At 45.2% G+C, this 22,059-nt stretch overlaps 1 protein-coding gene and 1 long non-coding RNA gene across 3 annotated transcripts in view; one reads left to right on the top strand and one right to left on the bottom strand.

Moving 5' to 3' along the window:
* Window positions 1-17,774, top strand: part of DPYSL3 (dihydropyrimidinase like 3) — a 93,980-nt gene extending 76,206 nt beyond the window's left edge. For both annotated transcript variants that reach the window (XM_019506388.1, XM_019506387.1), the window contains exons 7-14: window positions 2,783-2,851; window positions 6,960-7,080; window positions 9,554-9,710; window positions 13,523-13,664; window positions 14,365-14,535; window positions 15,587-15,766; window positions 16,739-16,901; window positions 17,396-17,774. In XM_019506388.1, coding sequence (XP_019361933.1) covers window positions 2,783-2,851; window positions 6,960-7,080; window positions 9,554-9,710; window positions 13,523-13,664; window positions 14,365-14,535; window positions 15,587-15,766; window positions 16,739-16,901; window positions 17,396-17,484 — 1,092 coding nt within the window. In that variant the 3' untranslated portion in view covers window positions 17,485-17,774. The remainder of the gene's footprint in view (window positions 1-2,782; window positions 2,852-6,959; window positions 7,081-9,553; window positions 9,711-13,522; window positions 13,665-14,364; window positions 14,536-15,586; window positions 15,767-16,738; window positions 16,902-17,395) is intronic.
* Window positions 11,172-17,361, bottom strand: LOC109290017. The gene is made up of 4 exons (XR_002095488.1): window positions 17,349-17,361; window positions 16,358-16,360; window positions 14,267-14,273; window positions 11,172-11,252 (listed from the first exon to the last, which is right to left on the bottom strand). It is a non-coding gene; the product is annotated as an uncharacterized LOC109290017 (long non-coding RNA).
* Window positions 17,775-22,059: the final 4,285 nt, after the last annotated feature.

Below are 22,059 nucleotides of genomic sequence, written 5' to 3'. Positions count from 1 at the left end.
AACTAATTCCTTATAAGACAGAGTGGCATCTCCCAACTTACTTTTTTTTCACGTGCACTTTGGAAATGGATGTCATTTCCCCCACCTTCTCCAAATAGCACTAGATTGTATTATAATTGGGCACCAAACTATTACCTAGGTAGATGTTGCAAGATGAATTCTCCACAGTATTGTTTTCAGCAATGCTGGTACTAGTTTTGCTGAGAGTGTATTCAGTTGCTCTCTGAAACTTGATACCCATGACTGTGTGCTTGCTGCTTCTCATCAGAGGAAGCCAGATGATTTCTCAGAAATGCTTTGAATCCATTATTCCCGAAGTATTAGAAAGGGATTTTTCTGACTGTAGCTTTCCTAGAGCCAGCTGTTTTTTGAATGCTTATATGCCTGGTTCATCAGAGTCAAGCTGCAGAATGTGCCTGGGAAGGAGCTGCTACCTGAACTTTTCTTGTAGGAGCTACTTTTGTATCCATAGACTCTTTGGTGCCAGAGTCTTGGTTGCATGACGGCTCTTTGTTTTTTCTAGACATGTTGTCGCCATCATTAGCAAATCCAGCCCCTATCAAAAGAAGATTAATATTTTCCATCTGGATGAGCTTCTGTTGTTTTATATTAACTTCTGTTGGGTTTTTTGCTCTTAGGCAACAACAGAGGTTTCAGAGTGCCCTGTGCATTTCACTCATATGCACAAACGACGCTCATTTATCTTGCGTGTTAAGTCCACAACGCAATAGAGGGCATCTCAATTCAGTGCAAGAAAACTTGATGCCCAGAGTTGGTGATTAACCTAATGGAACAGAATGGTCCATTGAATCCAGCACAGCTGTGGTTGGAGTTACTAATGCTGGGTGCTGCATTTGAAAGCAAAGGACCTTATAGTGCACCAGACCACTGCTGCATTATAACACAGAGTGCAAAATGTCAGAGCAATAAGGGAATGTCTCATACAAGCAGTCAGCTTGTGGAGCTGGATTAATGGGATGATGCTTCTTCAGTTTAAGGTTGCACTGGCACAGTGTATTATCATTGGTGTTGCATGTAGGGGGAATAGGAGCCCTTCAGGGAGAGATTTTTGAGGTGCAGGGGAGAAATTTGTTCAGGTGTATGCTGTACCACATCCTCACTCTGGCTTTTCCTTTCTCTGGTGGGTTGGGGGTTTAAAGAGTCTCCAAATCAAGCACTCAGAGCCCTTCAGAATGCAAGAATCTTTCTCTCTCCACATATTTTTCATCACAACATTTAAAGTTCATGGGTATTTTCACATGAAAGTGGTGTGATCGAGGAATGAGCCTTAATTAGATAGAGGTTTTTTTGTCTACTTCAGTATCCTGACCACAAAAAAATAAAAAGTTGCAAGTTACATTTACTCGAGTTTTGTCTATTTGGAAATTATTTCTCCATTCCAAGATGATACTTACACAAATGGGCCATGAATCCAAATTAGGATTAGATTAGGCTGGTCAGGGACCCTCCACCTTTTTTAAGAAGGAAGTTTCGAGGGCTGTTTTGAAAATAGTCTGGATGAAAGACTTTATTATTGTGTTTGATAAAAATATCAGAAAGGAAACAGTTTTTCACCTCTCTTTCTGCAGCCCAAGACAAAAAGTGTAAGATGCACAGCCCTCAAGTAGCAACCTTTGTTCAAATTATTTACAAATATTAACCATCAGTCGCAGCTGGAGTCACACCTTCACAGCTGCTGTGTGATCATTTTGTGCTATGAGACATAAAAATAAAGGTAGCATCTGCCTTAAGGGTTATAAAAGCTGAAAGGTGCTTACATGATGGCACAAAAGGCACATTGGCATTTCATATCGTAATGTTAGGATTCAGAATTTCTGCCTCATTCATGGCTTGATCATTTTTGAGGATGCCTGACATTCAAAAACAACTAATGGGTAGATAGATGTCTCCCCTGGCCTTCGCTGCTATTCCCCATGTAACTAATACCTGCTTCACCAAAGATGAGTGATGGCACAAAGAGCGATGTCAGGAGTTGGCATGCTGAATGCCGGGGTTGAGAATGACTGTATGTTCCTTTGAGCACCTCTCTGGTTCTCTGGCAAGTGAGGTTTATTCAGAATTAGTGGTAAATGGAAAACAAATGCAGGTTCTGGACAGCAAGTATAAATTCAAGGCTAACTTGTATAAACGACACCACTTATCCATGGCTGTAGTCCCTGGTTATAGCAGTAGACTGTTCTGCTGATTGCTTGGGGGCGAACGACCAAGCCCCTAATTGTTGTAAATATTTTGACATGAGACTAGATTCTGCTCCCATTCATGCCAGTGCAACCTTAGGTATGTCAGAGGAGTTGCATGTCTAACTGAGAAGACAGTTTGGCCCATGTTGGATTGTGTTTAACTTGTATATCTTTTCCTCAGTGGCCTCAGGCTGTTTGGATTGTTTTTGGACAAAGGGATTGTAAACTGAATTAAGGGCCTTTTTCAGGATTGGAATTTTTTTTTGTTTGTTTCCATGTGTGTTGTAACCCTCCCTCATGCGCATTTGTTCTAGAGACCTATACCAAAGGAGGTGTGTGTGTGTGACCAGTCCCTCTTTCACCTTTTGCATTTCCCTGCCTCTGTTTTTGGTGTGCTTGTGAACCACCAGCAGCGACTTTGCAAAGAATTGACTGTCTGCTGAGCAGCTAGAGATCCATTGTGCTGTATGATAGATAGTCTGAGCCCTTAGGAAGTGTTGCTTGTGATGGTATTTGTTTTTCCATGAACTGTTTTATCAAAATCAGAGTCCCTTAATACCCTCTTTTTTTCATTCTTCTAGGAGCAAACTAGGATGCTGGAGATGGGAATAACTGGCCCAGAAGGCCACGTGCTGAGTAGACCAGAGGAGGTGAGAGAGAAGCATAAGGAAAAAAAAGGAGTTCTTTGCACTCATCCTGTTATATGGGTGCATTTTCTACACACAGCACAGCCCTCCTCAGCATAATGGCATCTAATAGTTCTGCCTTAAGTATCCAGCCGTTAAACCATCATCACTGTGGGTGAAGGGGGAGCTTCAGTGATGAACCATTTTCAATAATGATTGAGTTTCTAAGTAATAAGCAGGAGCCTGTGGGTCTTCCTGAAATGTGATAAACAGTGGAAATTAGTGGTGTCTGGCTGTAGCATAAACTTAAGGTTAGTTGTGGGGCATTCAGGCTCAGTATGCAATTGGGCTAGAAGGCCTGAGATCATAGAGTAAATGCACTATTAGAGCATTTTTTTTTTTTCAAAAAAAGCATCATTTGCTGTGTCAAAGTTTATTTGTCTTGTAAGGGAAACTCATGAACACACAAATTCCAGCCTCTCCCTAGTCTAATCTCTACCTCAAATCTTAATTGTGTTAAAATCAGACACACACAACCCTTGGCAATGGGACTAGGGGATTTCCTAATTGTGAATTATTGCTAAGACACTAATTGGATTATGTCTAATTTTAGGATACAGGCTTCATTTTTATTTGGCCCATTAATTTGAGTTTAGTCTAATCTTAGATTAATATTTGAAATGGCAGCTTGTAGTTGCTGCCTGCTGAAAGCTGCCTTCAGTTTTCCACAGCACATGAAAGAGAGAGAAAAATAACTATAAGCTGTTATAATAGCAGAGTTGGGAGGGGACGTTTTGTGAAGATTTATACTTCAGAAGAAAATAAATTAGCTTAAATTAGAGGAATGAAAAGAGTATTGTATTACTCTTGAGATTTGCATAATGTAAGCTTGCTCATTTTGAAATGTGGGACATGAAAAGGTTTTTCTCCATAGAAAACTGGACCCATATGTTCAGCTGGTGTAAATTGACTTCAGTGGCAAGTATGCCACTTACACCACCTAAGCATCTGGGCCATTATTTGGCTGTTGCAGTTATGGTAGGACTTTGAAACTCTTCTGTCATCAGAAGGCAGTTTTCATTGTCCCAAACTGGTAAAAGATCGTGGATTGTTTGGTCTTGAAGTGGGATGGATTGGAAAAGTGACTGTCAAATTGGCACTAGGAGCCCCATATATATATTCTGTCTAAATGAATCTATATCATAGCATCTTAGCAAATACAGAACAAGCTATTTTTCCTAACTCATACTTATTTTCTCTTTTGTAAGTACTTAAGAGTCTCTTCATTAACAGCTTCCAGATGTGCTGTTGTACCTACACTGCAGATGGCTAGTTCACTACATTGAGCCTGTGATCAGAAAGTCTGCTTGTATTATTTATTCTTTCCAGGCAAATTGTTATGCCATCTATTCCTGGGAAAAATCACATGGGAGATTGTTTTGGTGGTTGTTCTCTGCCTAGACTACCAACAGCAGCCTATCACCTTCAGCAAAACCAGGGTGTTGAAGAATGAACTACTACATAGTATGGTTAGAAATTGCTGAAGTACAGGGGAAGTAATGAATCTGCCTGACCACTCCCAACTTTAGCTATGTTGGATGTACAGTAGTAAGAGGAGCGAAAACTCTCCTTATATGCACAGAGAGCAAAACTGCTAGATAGTGAACTGCTGTTTGTACACAACCACTTTTTATTACTAGAACGGTGCTTTAAACATGAAGGAAAAATTGGAATTTGACATGCCATGTTCTCTGGTAGCGATGCTCACTAGAAGTTTATATCCCACCTATTCCCCAATGCAACAATCAGTCTAAAGTTGTGGTGTTATGTATTTCTTGTATTTTCTCTTCTCCCAAACCTACAAAGTTGGGAGCTCAGGCCATCTACTACCCAATATCTGTCAAGACACCTCCACTGTTACAGTGGTATAGGACTGCATTCCTCTGTCCGAGCATTGTCCGTGTGGAATTGTCTCCTCATAGAGACTAGATGACTGACACATGCAGATGAACCCAACATAATCTAGTTTGTTCATGAGTATGTGAAGTCAGATGGGCAATGAGCTACTTCACTGATTCTTAGTTGGGCAGTTGATTTGATAGAGCCCTGCAAAAACTGATGATCTGTGAAGTCCCTTCCAGCCTCTAACAATTATGAAAATGCAGGAGATAGGAGAGCTGCTCATTTATGAGAAGCTGAATAGAACATTTCAATGTTATAAAAGGCTGTTCGTGCAAGGAGTTTAATAGCATGATTTCCATTGATCTTAATGGGAATTGTGTGGGTAAATATCTCTCTCCTTGCTGCTTTGATCATTTGGTTCTCAAGAACTTTGCCTTTCTGCCTTCAGTAAAGGAACAATTGTAGAAACATTACTAGAGTTCAGCTTCATGGGACAAGGGTTGGGTTTCTGAGCATAATCAAACGGGTTTCTGTAGCATGCCCAGTTCTCCAGACATGCAGGGGATGATGATGGGATTGGATTAGGACCAGGTGAAGAAGCAGTAGGGACCAACAGTGACTGTTTACCTAGGAACTATACACCCAAATCACATTCTGCATATGTGAGCACAACCTCTCTGTGACAGGATATCAGGTGCTTCAAAAAGCTCCCTTTTTGCACTGCAGACATGTTCAAATCAAAAAGTACAAACCCATTTGTTAAGCACTAGGCTGGAAATAAAAATGGATGTATGAGCAAATGCCATGCGCAGAACATATTTGAAGGTGGCACAGCTGAATACAGTAGATTTGCTGCATAGATACAAATCTAGTGTATTGGCTCTTAAGTGCGTGTACAAATATTTCAGTGTTTACATTGTTATTCTTTGAACCCAAGAACTGGTTCAGAGCCTAAATGGAAGGTTTGTTTGAGTCGAACAGCCCTGATGGACATAGCGTGAAGGTGTGTGCACTGGTCAGCTTACCTAGTATGTGGGAGGAATTGGGTTTGCATGATCCAAGAAGCTCTGTCTGCATTGTTGCCAGCTGGGAGCCTCTGAATGCCAGAGGAATAGGCCTCTTTCTCTTATAGGTATGTTATCTTAAGGTTTGGAGGGTTCTTTTTAAACTTCCTAATTTTGAAACTTTGACACCAACCGTAGCGAAAAATCTTGGCCAGCCCTTTACAAAGGTATAGCTCATGCTTAATGGGAGGTGATGTAATATGCCAAAGATATCCTGCTTGCTAAAGTGTTGAAAATCTTCCCAGGCCTAACAGCAAACAAGCTATTCAAGTGTAGGCTGATGTCAGAGGACGGTGAACTGCCCAGCAGCAGGTTAGCAGCACAAACGGACTTAGACAGAAGCAGAACTACCAGCAGAATAGCCTCATCCACAGACACAGCCAGATGTTAATTTTTAAACAAATGCAGAGTGATCCTGTAGTGACAGCACACTCCAATAGAAAGAGGGTTGGACTGGGAACTCGGAGGCTTGGCCCTGTTTCTGGGTTGTTGTGTGACCATGGGCAAGTTGGTTGATACATCCATGCCTCAGTTTCTCCACGAAAAACAGGTTAATAATACCCCCTTTGAAAGCTGTTCCTGTTATTTGGATATGTAGCATTTAATAGATTTATTGTTGCATATCATTGTTAAAAGCTAATTTCAGGAGCTGTGCAAAGGAGCTGGTGGGCTTGGGTAGTGAACAGCAAAAGATCTGCATCTAGATTCTGTTCAGGGCTCAGCATCTAATTCAACATTGCTGAAAACTGTCAAGCTTCTCTATCGGGATTTCAGCCCAAGTGTTACACAACACTTTGATCTTGTAGGTTTGTGCCAGTTCCTGGGAGCCCTGGTCACAAACTCTAGGTGCTTTAGGACCACAAAGCCAATGACACTCCTTGTCCCAAATTGTTCGCAGGCTAAGAATGAAATGAAAGAAAATGGGCAGATTCATCTAGAGCACATGGCAGCAACAAGACCATGTTGATCAGCATGATGGGCAGCATATGTTTTATGCAGCGAACCATTTAAACACAATGGGAGATGGATGCTTTTGTGGCAGAGGGTGCCCCTGGACACGTGCAGTGACCTTGCACTAGTAGGATTCATGCCTTTATTAGATAGCTGGTATCTTGTCTTCACCATGGGTTATTTACAACCTTTGTGTGTCACTTTTGCTCTTCCAGCTGGAAGCTGAAGCTGTTTTCCGTGCCATCACCATTGCTAGCCAGACCAACTGTCCTCTCTATGTGACCAAAGTGATGAGCAAGAGTGCTGCAGACCTCATCTCACAAGCCAGGAAAAAAGGTGGGCAGCCTTTGTCTCATCCCTCCTAGATTTCCTTTTTCATCTTCGGGTTTTTGTGTGGCTAGGCACCCTGTTCAGAAGGGTCCTGTGCCCTTGTCTTTGCTCCAAACAAGGAGATTTGTCCCTTGACCTATTTTAGTGCTTCCCACATCTCCACGTCAGCCAGTCAGCGTGGGGTTTTGCAAAGAGCTAGTGAAGTGTGAGTAGTGCAAACTTATCTTGACAGTTATATGAAATGGGAAACCGTTGGTATGTGTTTGGGCATGCTCTCTAACCTATCTGTTTTTTCTGCAGTACCTATCACCAAGGTTTCTGTGTCACTAGCTGGTGTGTGTGTGTGTGTGTGTGTGTGCGTGTGTGTGTGTGAGAGAGAGAGAGAGAGACACACAGAAAGAGGTTCAGTCTTTCTCTGACCTCTCTGAATGTAAAAACCATCATAACGCTAGTCACCAGGTAATGTCTGTGATTAATGGGAGGCCTGTTCTCAGCCTGGGGGATCTGCCTTTGGTTGCCTGCCAGAAGCCAGAACATCAGGTAGCAACATTTTCTGGGCTGGCGGGTCAATGGTTTGAATACCAAAGTTTATCTAAGACCAGAAAGCATTTTCTCTGCCAAGAGGACACGAACTGTCCTAATGCAAGTGATTTGAGCTGCTAAAAATATCCCCGGCCTCTCTTGATGGGGCAAAGCTTTCAGCGGGTGCCTCTGCGCCTTTCTGGCAGTGGGGAGAGTTCCATCTGGCAGGCAGGATGCTTCTGGCAGGGGAAGAAACTGCCCGCACCCACCCAGTACAAGCCTACGTGCTCTTGTCCTCCCAAGACATGATAAATGAAGAAGCTGACTGACCTGTTCTCCCTTTTCCTATCCAAAGCATGGCTCTCCCCTCTCTTCTTCCTTGCTTCTAACTTTGACTGGGAGACATGTTTTTCTTGTGTTTGAAAGTCTTGGTTCACTGGAGCCAGCCCTTAGTGTATGAGGCCTGAATTATAGGGCCTTCCCGTTTCACTGTTGGGTGTAGCAGGATCTGGGATTGAATCCCAACCTCCAGATCTACCCCGTTGTTCTACTCCGCAGGCATTTCTGTGGATGCCTGAGAGCCAAGCTGGATCAGTGTCATGGTGGAAATGTGGCCTCAGGGACAGCTGTCATTGGGAACAGTGCAGGCAAACAGCCTACCTAGTTCTAAAATGGAGATTGGATAAATTTGAATGGGGTGAGATGATGAGGTTGCCTACAATACGTAGGAGTTGGACCCCAACGAGGTCCCTTTATGTTCACTATCCCTGTGTTCCTATAATTAGGGCTGCTGCACTGTTCCCTTTTCAGCTGTTTTTTGGCAAGCGAGTGAAGGAGAAAAAATAGGTCCTTACTCAATTAATAAAAGGGCATCAAAGAATATTGCACTTCATGGCCTTGTGGGGAGAGAGAACAGCCCATTGCATTACAATGAGAGGCTTGGAGGAAGATTTAGGGCCTCCACAAATTATGCCAAAGAAACTTATATCCTAGTGGAGCTAACAACAATCAGACAGAGCATTGAGGAGTGTTGCTCAGATCTGTTTGCTGCCAAGGCCCTTTCCAAAGGGTGTAGAAAGGGTGGAAATGCTGGGAGGTGGAGCAGCTGTCATTGTGACCAGCATTAATGTTGTAGAAAGCCTGGTGGTCTCTGCCTCAGGCAGTCCAATTCACTCCTTCCCTTGGACCAAGCTGCAGCATTTGCTTGAAAGGCACTAGTGTATGATTGAGAGACTAGATGTGTGAGCTTGGAGCTTGCCAGGCCCTTACGGCATTTGGAAAATATTTACCTAACTGAAAAATATCAAGAGAAGGAGACGAAGGCGGGGGAAGGAAAGGTAATAGAGAGATAGAAATGAATCGTGATGCGAGAAGTTGACCCTTTGCCCAGAATACTGAACTGCTGCCCCATGTCTGGTCCAGCTAAATTCCTCTGCCCGTAACAATCTCTCAATCTAAGCAGCCAGTCGGGAGGATTCCTGACTCCTGCCAGGTATTTCCAGGATGCTTTTCATCGTGATACCTGGCAGAGATCACAAGACAACAGGCACAAATCCAGGTTGCAGGATTCCTGCATTCACACTGTTGCTTAGAGTACTTGGGTGAAGTTTGGACTAGAGCAGTCCTCCTGGTGGGGCCAGGCTGTCTTGCTAGGAACTCGTGAGGTTGCTCAGTCATGTAAAGTCTTACAAGAGAGAAGTGACCACTTTCAGGACAAACTCCTAGAGTCTGTAGCACCAGCAGCTCGAAACCCCAGGTTTTGAGTGCCAGGACCAGGACTGTACCTGGCCCATTGCCACAGGTAGTCCCCATTGCTGCTTCTCACCAACCTCTTGTGTTCAGGGTCATAAATCAAAAAAGGCCAATGTGGAAGGTCCAGTTCACAAGCGGGAATGTCTCCAAATTTAGCCAAATAACACTGCATGCTGAGAAGTCCATCTGTGTCTCTCCCCACCAGGTAATGTGGTGTTTGGTGAGCCTATCACAGCCAGTCTTGGAACGGATGGGACACACTACTGGAGCAAAAACTGGGCCAAGGCTGCTGCATTTGTGACCTCCCCGCCCCTGAGTCCAGATCCAACAACCCCTGACTACATCAACTCCTTACTGGCCAGGTGAGTGGTTTGCATTTGGAGAAAAAACTCTACCTCCCCTCCCCCTGAATACAGTGGGGCCATGAGAACCCAGTTCCACCCAGGCATGAGAGCCTGTGCCTTAGGTGGCTGTGGTGTCGGCATCATTTGGGAAGGCTGCGACTCAAATGGATCAGTGTCAGGGGTGGATTTGGCAGAGAGTGAGTTTCAACTGAGACACACAGTTAAAATCGTGGACTGTTTGACGGCCAGCTGTAAAACTGCATTTGAAATTTCCAGTGCTCCAGGTTCTGAGAGGCTCTGAGCTGCGGTGTTTGAACTTACAAGCACAGGAAAGAGAGCTTTGCCCTGGAGGTACTCAGTGAGCAGCTGAATTCTCCATCTCCTGCTCTGCTATGTTGAAAATATGGAGCAAATGACATTTAACCAAGACCTCTTGGTACTTGTGGCCCCATTAAGCTTTACACAAAGGATGGTACCCGCCTTCTCCCAGGAGGATGTGTTAACTGCATGGATACACAGAAATGCCATGCAATACATTAAACCATTTGTCAGCCAGATCTACAACACATGCACATTAATGGCTTTACTCCTGAGCATGTATGTTGAGCAGGTGCTGCTTGTTGGCCATCAGATGATGTTTTTGTTCAAAGCACTGGTAACAGGAATGGTTTCCAGAAAGACCATGCTGTGTGGGCCCAGACAGAGAGGTTTGCTAGGGGTGTGGGGAAGATGGTCAGGATTTAAAGCGTTTGCTATTGCTGCAGTTCGGTCTAAGATTGGGTTGGCCAGCAGTAGCCTAGTTCAGCACTGAGGGTACCAGCAGTGCTGCCTGCATGTTCCAGAAATGAAATGATTTCAAATAGTGCAGATTAACATTGGAGGCAGATAGCCAGACCTGTGGTTAAGCTGTAAAATAGTGAACATGGCCCCTCCATAGCCTTATCCATCCATTATGTCATATGAGTTCCACATTTACTAGCTGGAAAAAAGAAAAGAAAGAAGAACCATGTAGCCCTGGAAACCCACACATGCCTGTCCTGAGCTATGCACAGATCACCTCGGGGTACTGCTTCCTTTGTTTGTCCAGAGTGGGTTAGCATAATAAGGGGCCCCAGTGGGGCTGTGCATTTAGGGAATGTTTTGCCCTGTTAGATTTCTGCCTGTGCAGCAGCTTAGACATATGGCAGAAATTATAAAGGGAAGATGGAGATTATCAGTGGATTAAAACCCAGGTTTGCACACACAATCTGTGGGCTCAGCATAATTGCATCACTGCTTTTCTGTTTCAAGCCTGGTCCATCTGGAAACCCAGCAATCACTGTAGTTTCCTTATCATTAGACATGGCTTAAAGGGGGGGTTTATTCCCACTCCGCCAAAATGACTTCCTAATTATTGTGCATCCTCTGGTCTCTGCATACCCAGGAGCCAGGAAGTTTCTGGAGAACAACGTAACATTTCCTTGCTAAAGATACTCGCTGCTTCCCTCTGCTGTCAGTACATATGAATATAGCCAGCCAGAGAAAGGAGCTCAGTCACTGAGGGCTTTATTAAGTCTCTCTCTTTCAAGCAGTGATTCTTAACCAGGCTGCTGTGACACCCTGGGATGCCTGGAGATCCGTTCAAGATTGTTACAGGGTATCATGCAAATGTTAGCACTGTTAGGTGTGCAAACATGATTCACAAGAGAAATCCAGAGATTTCAAATAGGAACCCACCATGTCAGAACCACTCTGACCTGTTGTTGTGTTTCTGAATTTTTTGCTACAGAAGAATTGCTCTAATATTTTTCCATAGTGGAAACTAAAAGTTGGCATTTCCCATGGGGTGCCTGGAGTCTCAAACAGGTTTGAGAACCACTGTTGTAGAGCAGTTTGAGGTAGTGAAGAGTATAGCTTTAACTTGACTGTACAAGCTGCAGGGTTTGGGGTTGTAGCTGTGTTGGTCTAAGGACATAGGCAGGCAAGCTTTTTTGGGTAGATGTGATATCTTTTATTAAACCAACTGAGTAATTGGAATTTTCTTTTCCAACGACTCAGTTGGTCTAATAAAAGCTATCACATCTACCCAAAGAAGCTTGCCTGCCTACTGTACAAGCTGATAATTATTAAAGTTTCTTGGAGAAGCTGAGGTTCATTTGAATGAGGAATGTAAATATTATCTAAATAATTATCTGTTTAAACTCTTCTAATAATATCAGTTAACCAATTACACATATTGCACACATAGGGCAGGTGCTCCCTGCCTCCGCCCCATCGCCTGCAGGACTTCCCACAAAGTGAAGCCAGGCTCCCCCACTCCCTTCCCTACCCAGCAACAGCAGCAGCAGCATCTCCCCACACAGTCCCCTGCTGCAGCCCAGGCTGGGACCAGCCCTGCGTACTCCTTTGCTGTCCCATCTGCGCTGCTCTCTGTGCAGATGGAGAGGAGCCTGCCCCACACTGCTCCAGCCTTGCTGCCAGCTGCTCTGTGCTGCTGCCCCCAGCTGCACCGCAGAGGGCCAGAGGGTGGTGAGCTGGCTCTAACCTACTGCAGACAGCTGCCCCGGACTGGCTGCCACAGTGCAGGGGGAGGCAGAACTGCATGCTGCCACAGACAGGTGGGGCTTCTTTTCGACTGCTTGCTCCATCTTTAGTGGAAACTAGTCCCTTCTCTCCTCCTCCTCCCACTCTCCTGCCTGCCCTGCCACCTTCCAGTTCCTGCTGGGGCACTGCATGGCTTCCCTGCCCCCCACTCCCTACTTCCATGCCAGACTTCACCCCACCCTGCGCTAACCAATAGCCAGTTAGCTATAACGACTTGTTACTGGTCTTACCTGTTAAACAATTAATCATTTAACCATTCACATCTGTGTTTTGAACCCCACTTGGTTGCCTTTGGTGGAAAGGGCACCTGTGTGGCCTAGGGTGCTACTAAGGGAAGGATACGGGACCACGGAGATATGGGAGAGATGCAGTTGCCCAGTAGAGAGATTGAGTGCTGCACCCTCAAGTCTGCTGTACAAGAGAAGTGGGAATAATGCCCAGCATGAACTCCCCAGCCTTGCCTTTTCTGGTAGCAAACTGACAAGCCTCTAGGGGCCGGAGAATCCCTCTTGACTTTGCTAATGACAGCCTCCTTAGTGTGCAGTGTCCTGAGCATGCAACAGGTTTCTTGTTCTGAAGGGCCAGTAAGTTTAGGAGGAGAATGAGACTTTGGAGACACAGCAGTGGGAGGAAGATGCCTAGAGAATGACCCAGAGGTGTAAAAAATCTGGGAGAATTTTCTTTCCCCCTTGTCTAACATAAGAAAAATAATGAAGCTGTGGGAAGTGACATCTGTGATCTAGCAGGGGAATGCTCCTTCCAAAGGATTAATACAGGACTCTTTCCCCTTAGAGGTAAAGGCTGTCCTGATTGAGGTCAGTGTCCCATTCTGATATGCTGTAAAGTCACAAGGTCCTAGCCACTTATTGCCATTAAGAGATCTGCCAGCAGTTTTCCCCAGAGTTGGGTTATTGCCTTCCTTTCATGTCCCCCCATATTCCAGCACCTGAGGTATTTTTCATCCTTTGTAAACTTAGGTTTGCTTGCATCATTGGCAAGTGGTTCATTTGGACCAAACAGGTCACAGCGCTCCAAACTCTGATTCACAAAGTGGCCTTGGCCGAATGGGAAGAGGTATGAATAGAAATGGAGGAGGAGCAGGACATGGAAAGAGAAAATGGACAGAACCACGGGCAACCATAGAGATCACTCTGATCCTCCTGTCTCTCTGCACTTGAGCAGATCATGCTTGAAGCTAACCATTATGCTTCAAGCTATGTTAACCATTTTGTCCCTGTCCCATGCAGTGGGGACCTGCAGGTTTCAGGAAGTGCTCATTGTACATTCAGCACCGCACAGAAGGCAATTGGAAAAGACAACTTCACAGCAATCCCTGAAGGGACCAATGGCATTGAGGAGCGGATGTCTGTTATCTGGGATAAGGCAGTGGTAAGAAACAGACTGGGATGATGGGAGGGTGATTCAGGCAAGAACTACCCCAGGGAACAAGACATGGTCTGAATGTCCCTTCTCAATGGCTAATTAGTATAAGCCAAGGAAAGAGGAGAGCAAGACTGTGTCCTATGAGCACTTGACATCATTTTGTAAGAGGAGCTAAAACCAGTGAAGCAGGAAGCAGTACCATGGTGTAGTGGAGACTTGCAAGACCCATCTCTTGCCCTGGTGTCCCAGATGATACAGGAAAGGCACCTCAATTTCCCATCTGTAAAACAAGCATAATGTTCCTACCCCATTTTTAATGGCTTTGAATCTATGGAAAGGTCTCTGAAAACTGCAGAGAATTATACAGATAAAAGCAAACATCTGTAAGAGTTGCTAGACCCCAGGTTTGCCCTGCCTTATACCCATCTTCAAAAGCCAAGTACTTTGTAATAGAGGGGTTTTCTTTTCTACACAAATGTGAGGAGATGGGCTTTGCCCTTAGCTTTCAGTGGTTGATCCTTGGTAGATTCTCACAGCTTTAAAGGGGATTGCTGTTTTGGTTTAGACTTGTTGCATTTCTATTCTCAAAGCTCATGTAAGGGACATACTTGTTTCCTGGATACTGTTCCCATCCTTCCTCCCCTCCCCTTGAGATACTACTGATCTGTGGAGTTAGGAATGGCCCTTCTGTTTTTTGTCTAAACAGGCGACTGGGAAGATGGATGAAAACCAGTTTGTGGCAGTGACAAGCACCAACGCAGCCAAGATCTTCAACCTATACCCACGGAAAGGGAGAATAGCAGTGGGGTCGGACAGCGACCTGGTCATATGGGATCCTGATGCAGTGAAGATTGTCACTGCTAAAAGCCACCAATCAGTAAGTCCTGTGCTGGGCAGGAGAGTACTTGGACTGGGCATGTCTGAAAAGAGTAGCTGAACTATCAGTGGTTCTGTACCTCCATCCAGGAGAGCTGAATCTAAGGCCCCTGAATCTAAGGCAGACATTATTTTAAGATGCAATTAACCAGTTAATCGTATCTTAAAGTGTAACCCAGCTACATGTTCATGCAATTCATAGCATGACAAAAAGCAAAACCAGCCACAAATTATTAAAGAATGTGTAATCATTTTGTGGCTCGTTTCCATCACAGTTCAAAATGAATGTGTGCACACGGCACTGTGGCTTGACTGGGCTGGTTCAAGCCCCAGTGCAGTCCTGGTCCAGCCGATGGTCCATTGATTGTCAGCCAGCTTTGGTGGAGCTCAGACTAGCTTGGTGGATCTGGCAACCTGCTGCTTGTTAGGCACCTTTGCAGGTGCAGAGAGAGCCCAGAATCATGATCCCTGGCTTCCCCCTACTGGCAAGCAGGGCACAATTGGGGGTCTGATTCCCAATCACAAAATTGGGGTGTCCTGTCATGCATGTGTGACATGGTAGGAGGCAGAATTGTAGCGATCACAGATCAGGTCCCTTCATGCCTTTAATTGAATGTCAGCAGCTGAAGAAAGACCAAAATGGCAGAGTTAAGATGCTTAGCACTGGGAGGTGGGCAGTACTAACAGCGACTCCAGGCTGGCACCACCTCTTGCTCATTTAGTCCAGGGCTGCACATAACTGTCTATCCTGATCTGAAGCAGCCTGCATTAGGCTTTCTGACACAGCTCTGCTGGTGCAACTTTCTCTTGACCTCCATCTGATAATGCAGGACCAGGCTCCTCGCATAGTTCTGCCCGTGCAGCTTGAACACATCCTATCCCCCATTATTCTTGTTTTTGGCTGGGGCTCATTCCAGTCTTTGGCCCTACACAGTTCTGAAGCAGCAAGTGCTGGTTAATGCCCGAGGCTGGACAGCGTGCTACATGGTTTAGTTCCTCTTGTTCCTGGTGCCTCATTTTCTGCTCCTTTTGCCTTTGGTTGTGTGTTACAGGCAGCTGAATACAACATCTTCGAAGGGATGGAGCTGCATGGCGTCCCGTTGGTTGTCATATGCCAAGGAAAGATCATGTTGGAGGACGGCAACCTGCATGTGACACAGGGGACTGGGCGCTTCATCCCCTGCAGTCCTTTCCCAGACTATGTCTACAAACGCATTAAAGCCAGGAGGAAGGTAAGGAAGTGGGGAAGCCCAGGACGTGGGAGATTGAGCCGCTGGGTGCGGGAAGAAATTACTACTTCCTGAGGGCCTTCATGTAGATGTAATGGATGGCACCAGCAGACCTACCTTCCTGAATCATTCTCTTCCATGATAGTTGAATTTCCTGCCATAGTAACTGTGCTGGAAGGTCCACACTTTTAAAACCAGCAGCCCGGACATCTGAATTTAATGGTATATGTGTCACCCCCAAAGGAAGGAAACTGGACTGAGTGTATCATTGGTCTGTTTATGTAAAACAGCTCTTCTGGGAGGCCAGGCTGAAGGGCACAGAGTAGAGCAAAAAGGTTTAAAGGCAGGGGTGCAGGAGAGACCCCAAACTACCTCTTGTGACATTACTCCACAGTGAAGAACTTTTCTGTTGTGCTTCATCCTTTCTCTTAGGCTGACGAGGACCGTTTCTCTTAGGCATTTAGACTTCAGAGCTCTAAAGTTAGCTCAGATATCTCCACAGACCAACTGGCTTAGGAACTAGAAGCAATCTAATCATGGTAGCATGTACCTCAGCACAGCCTAGTTTGTCTTGCTTCTTGGTCACTTTATAACTCTCTTAATAAATGGGGACCTGAGGCATAGTAAGTCTGAGGCATAAGTCCCATAGAAAGCCTCTCAATAGACAAGGGGCATGAGTGTGCATCCATGGCAGCCTAAAGGTCTTTAGAAGGTATCTGAGGTGGGTGAGAAGGTGCTGTAAGCCTCAAAAGCCAGTTACAGTGACCAAGAAGCAAGACAGACTAGGCCGTCCTCAAGTGAGGTATGTGCTACCATGACTAGGTTGCTTCTAGCTCTTAAGCCAGTTTGTTTGCAGAGCTATCCGAGCTGACTTCAGTGCTTTGAAGTCTGCAGCCTAAATGCCTAAGAGAAATGGTCCTCATCAGCCTAAAAGAAACAGTGTCATTGTTTCTTCTGTGCTTTGTCTTGCAATAGATGGCCGAGATGCATGCTGTACCCAGGGGCATGTATGACGGGCCTGTGTTCGACCTGGCCGCCACACCTAAAGGGGGAACCCCTGCAGGCTCCACCAAGGGATCCCCCACCCGACAGACTCCTCCGGTCAGGAATCTCCATCAGTCTGGATTTAGTCTGTCAGGTGAGCGTGAGCTGAAAGGTGCTGCTGCTTGAATTATCCCACAGCACCACGTCCCAGAGGATATATAAGGTGGGATTTAGTTGGATTTAGCATAACTGGTTGTGGAGGTGACTAGGAGAGCTGCCCAGCCTAAGGAAAGCCTGGGGGCTTACAGTGTATCTGCACACCTTAAACCTTTTTTTGCCCTAAAGTAAATGGATTTCTGGTCACAAGCCTGACACACCTACCAAAGGCCTTTTCACTGGCCCCAAGCCCCTTCCTTCCTTGTGATGTGGCTTCTGTCGAGGAGGGAGCTCCAGGGAGAAGTCAGTGTCGCTGCTGGCTGTTGGGCAGCAGCAAGGGATTGTTTAGGGTGGAGCAGGCAAATGGAGAGGAGGAGAGCCTCTGGTGGGGTATGCAGTGACCTTGCACCTCCTGATGGCATGGTCCTCAAGAAAGCCCTCTAACCTGTCTGTCTCCCCTCTCTTTGGTTGTTGTTTTGGTCTGAATTACAGGTACCCAGGTTGATGAGGGTGTGCGTTCAGCAAGCAAGCGAATTGTAGCACCCCCTGGAGGCCGTTCCAATATAACATCCTTGAGTTAAGCACCCAAGCCAGGAAGGAAAATCCATATTCAAGAGAAGGAAAAAAAAATGGTACCTTGGTATTTAAGAAGGAAAAACAAATGGAAACCATTCAGATCCGAAGAATCAATAAGCCTCAAGCCTTATGTTTCATGAATGCTACTTGCTACCTAGCTTTAAAGATATTGCTTTGGGGTTTTTTTGTTTATGCATAGCCTTAATTTTTTGTTGTTGTTGTTTTCATTTTTACATGCATGCAAATCAGACCTGTCACTAAGTTAAGAGTCTGTAATATACATGTTGAACACTTGTGTGATGCCGCATCGTAAGAAGGGGACAGAGAAAGCTGGGACGACCGTGACATGAAGAAACTAGCTAGGAGGTTATGTGGGACTAATCAGCCATGGAGTTTAGTGTGGGGCGGGGTGGGTGGGGAGGAAGGTCGTGGGGGGCGGGTTAGTGGGAGGTGAGTAGGGACAAGGTGGGTCTGTGTTGTGTCGGTGTTCTCTTGCCACTCGGTACTGGTCAGATGTAGTCGCCGTGGCGTCATGCCTTGAGGCCTGTTGGGAAGCCTGGAGTCATCTCTGTAACAGCTCTGTTGCATCGCCTCATGTAAGAGATTTTATTACTTTGTACATTTTATTAAAAAACAGAAAGCAGCTGTTCCTTCCAAATGACTGGCTATGGGAGTTTGTTTTCCGTCTCTAGAATACGAAAAGGGAAATTCTCTCGGTCCCTGACTCCCTTTCTGTTCTGTAAGGAAGTCCAAGGATTACCAAATCCAAGACAAACCTGCCTCTGTCATGTCAGATAGAGCTTGTGCCTTCTCCTCTATGCCCCGGCCTTCAGTTTTCAAGTGCCTGCTGGGATCTGAGGGAGTTGCAGCTACCAAGAGCAATCCTCCTTTGTAAGCTCTGTGGCTCTGCAGGCTGCACTTGAGCTGATCTCCCCCTACACCTGCCTCATCTCCCCAGTAAATACACATGTGTTTGGCCACTTTTCCTGGAGGTTTGTTTGCAATCTCAGCCTTTCACAGCTAGGTCCTTGATTTGCACCCTGTCTTCCTCAGTACAGGGTAGGACTGTCTCCCTGATATTACCCAGTTCATCATGTGAAAGCTGGTGGTTTTAATATATTCCCTAAATAGCACACACAGTCACATCCTCCATTTGCTGCTGTCTGGTCTTGTCCATGTTCATTTAATGGCTTATTGTACAATGGCAGGGAACCAGCATCAGCCACAGAACGGAGATGATGGCTATTTTGTGAAGCTGAGCCTTCTCTGCAGGGTGGCAGGTTAACGGTTGCTTCATTACTGTTCTGTAGATTTAATTGTGTTCACCAAACCTAGGTTTCACCAGCAGTAGAGCTAGAATATTAACAGCGGCATATCCCAGGAACAGTAAGGCTTTTCCATTGTTAAATAACCTGCTGAGCATGTGATCGCGGCATCAGGGTAGAGTACTCGGGGTGTTTTGGAATCTTTAACTATACACTTTTTATGTTAAAATCTGTTTTTTGTTGGTCTAGAAATCCTTGGCTAGGACTTTTTTCACACTGGAGGGAGGAAAAACTGACAATGGTGAGCTCTAAGCCAAAGCCTTTTGGCATTGAACTGAATGTGGGACATTCCCAGACTGCTGTGAAAGACTGAATGATGGGTTCACTCATGCAGCATGCTGGGAGCCCTTTTCCAGGCATTTCTCAATTCTTTTTCTGAAAATACTGAACTTTGGAGTGGGTGCAGCAGCAGGTGGTCCAGTAGTTGACATGCCACTGTCAGGTATGATAATAGTTCTTGTCTTACAGTGATTGCAACCATCACCATACTATCAGTTACTATCTGATAACAGTACTGTGGTAGGAGATGTCTCTCTCTTCCCCTCCCCTCCCCAACTACACTTTCTGTCTTAAGCATAAACCACAGAAGCGCCTCTCATCTGTGAAAGACTTCGGGGTGAACCAGACAACAAATGTGGTATAGGCTGCTAAAGTGTGTGATAACTCTGGTCCAAGATGGGATGTGGGTGTTGCAAGATGAAGATGGCCATAATGATGAGGACAGTGTAAGGCTGTGTAGAGGATTAACAGTAACTTCATCTCATCACTGCTGTCCATGAAATGGTCAGTAGGGAGAAATACAGTCTTCTCTGGCTTTCACTGCAAAATTTTTTTGGAGTTCTCGTCTCTGTGGGTTTAATGAGCAAACAAGGAGCCCTTCTCATTTTTCCATCTATTTGGTTTGGGTGACTGGCTGCTTTCATGAATGACCTTAATGCTGCTGCTTTCACAGCAAGAGACAGGCAAAACTGGCCAACAACCCCTTAAGCACTATTCTGAGAACAGTTCTGTATTGTGTCTAGAGAAGCTTCCACATCCGGGATGTAGCGCGGATGCCAGCAGCAAGACTTAGCAGTACTCATATGCCACCACAAGATGGCACTGAGCTACCAAAAATGAACAGCTGCAAGCCAGCATCCAGGACCTTGTTATACTCTGTATTGCAGAGCAGGAGAAACCAGAAGCATTTGTGTGTGGTTTACTAATGCGACTAAATTAACCCATGAGCCACTGGACTTTGCATGTAAAAATAGATGGAGAATGGTAGGGAAGTTTCTGCTCAATTAGCTGCAAGGGTCCGGGCTCTAACCCAAGGTCCTTTTCCTTCCAGGTTAGCAGCCATCTCACTGAGCCACATCCCCTTTAGCTTGTTCTTGGCCTCCTGACTACCAGGTTACAGTAATAATTGTGCCCACCCAGGTGCACACAGATAGCACCTGGTCAGGGTGCAGCCTATTGGGCATGTGCACCTACTGCAGAAAGAATGGGATCACTCAGTGTGCAAAGATCCCAAAAACCAGCAATTAAAATGACTAGCTGACAATCATTTTTGGCATGTAACATGAAATAGCATTCTGGCCTTAGGCTTCAAGTCCAGTAACATCAAGTTACTACCTGTCTTAAAGCCTAAGCATGAACAACCATATGCTTAACTTATATGTACACGAAGCTAGCTTTGGATAACTACCTCAGGAGTTGTTCCCAGCAGAGTTACACTGCCACAGAGGTCAGCACAGGCTGCAAAAGAACCATCAAGGTGTCTACCCTAGACAGCACACCCCACCTCAGTTAGGCTGTCCATGGATCAGTAGAACATACAGGCAAGTTTGAGGTGTAGGAAACAGCTTGCTGGTCATGGTATATAAGATATATAGCACCCACTACAGAAGGGTTATTAAAAGAAAGAAAAAACTATAATACACCTGCACTACAAAATCCAGGAGCTTCATGTTATCTGAAGTTAGAACCTGAAACTCTTGAAAAAACTGAAAGTGATAGAAACCAGAGACATTGTGCATTTATCATGTGCTGTCATGCTCCAGACTTCTACTTTTATCATCGAAGACATGAATCCAGTTAGGTCAGGACCAGATCAACTCTTTGGTTGCCCTGCTCTTCAAAAAGAGGAGCTGTATTCAGTAGAAATATTTGCAGTGACAACAAGAAAGGAGGTGGCAATGCTTTCTTGGGAGCTGACCCTGGAATGGTCAACTTAAGTAGTACACCAGTTTCTGGGGCAAAAGGTTCCTGAACTGTATAATACACAGTGAGACTAGGAAAAGAAACATCCACTATAAAGTGAGGGAAGATGAGGAACAAAGGCAAAGGATAATCATCACATACCATAACTATACCTGCAATAGCCAGGTAGATTATACCTACGTAGACACCACCAATGCTAACCAATTTTTCTAACGGGTACAGCATGTAACTAGAAGTTCTGCTTGAGCAGTGACCAGCTGCGTTGTAAACTGTTGCAAACATCTGTAGATTAAAACACTGAATGCATCAGATTGTGTGAACCAACTGATTCAATTGTCAGGGATGAAAAGCTAGGGAGCTAGCTTGAGAGACATATCTATCCTCTCTCAGGTTGAATGGGAGCTCTTGGCAGCTCCAAGATCAGAAATCAGTGCACAAAAGGGCTGCCCAGTGTCTGGTAGAGGGCTCAGCCTTGGGGACTTGGGAACAGTCTCTTCTGTCAGGAGTCTCCCCCAGTAAAAAAAAAAAAAAAAAAAAAAAAGGTTTGATAAAGCAGTGAAGGTGCTGTAAGGACAAAAGACTCCAGGTCTCAAGACAGCTGTGGACTCGACAACACCTACTAGCCTGAGAAATACCTTCAGCTGAGGCGCTGGGCGATCTTGCTTCATGAAGCACCTAAACCTGTTGATTTGTATCATCCTCCTGACACAAGGTCCCTACATTTAAGGGTTTAATGATGCCCCGGTGGAAGCACCGCCAAAACCAGTTTCAGATCTGACCCCAAATTTTACCTGGGCTTGCTCATAAGATGCAGTAACAGTTCTGTAGCACGTATAAGACAGAAAACCACAGGACTGACAGCTAAGCCTGGCGCTTGTTGATACTGGCTGTTAGGGTTTTGTTCAAAGTATTTTTGGCGATCTCCCATTTCCATAGTATCAGAACATCTCACAAATGTTAGTAGACAATCCCACCACACCCCTCTAGAGTTTGAGCAGTCCCCTTCATACATCTGCATAACTGGGAGATATAGCAGTTTGAGCAAGTTGTAGA

This window comes from Gavialis gangeticus, unplaced genomic scaffold (genome assembly GCF_001723915.1).
Source record: "Gavialis gangeticus isolate Ggan-Ray unplaced genomic scaffold, GavGan_comp1, whole genome shotgun sequence".
NCBI lineage: Eukaryota > Metazoa > Chordata > Crocodylia > Gavialidae > Gavialis > Gavialis gangeticus.
Note: the sequence above shows the minus strand (reverse complement) of the source record. Positions and strands in the feature narration are given on the sequence as shown.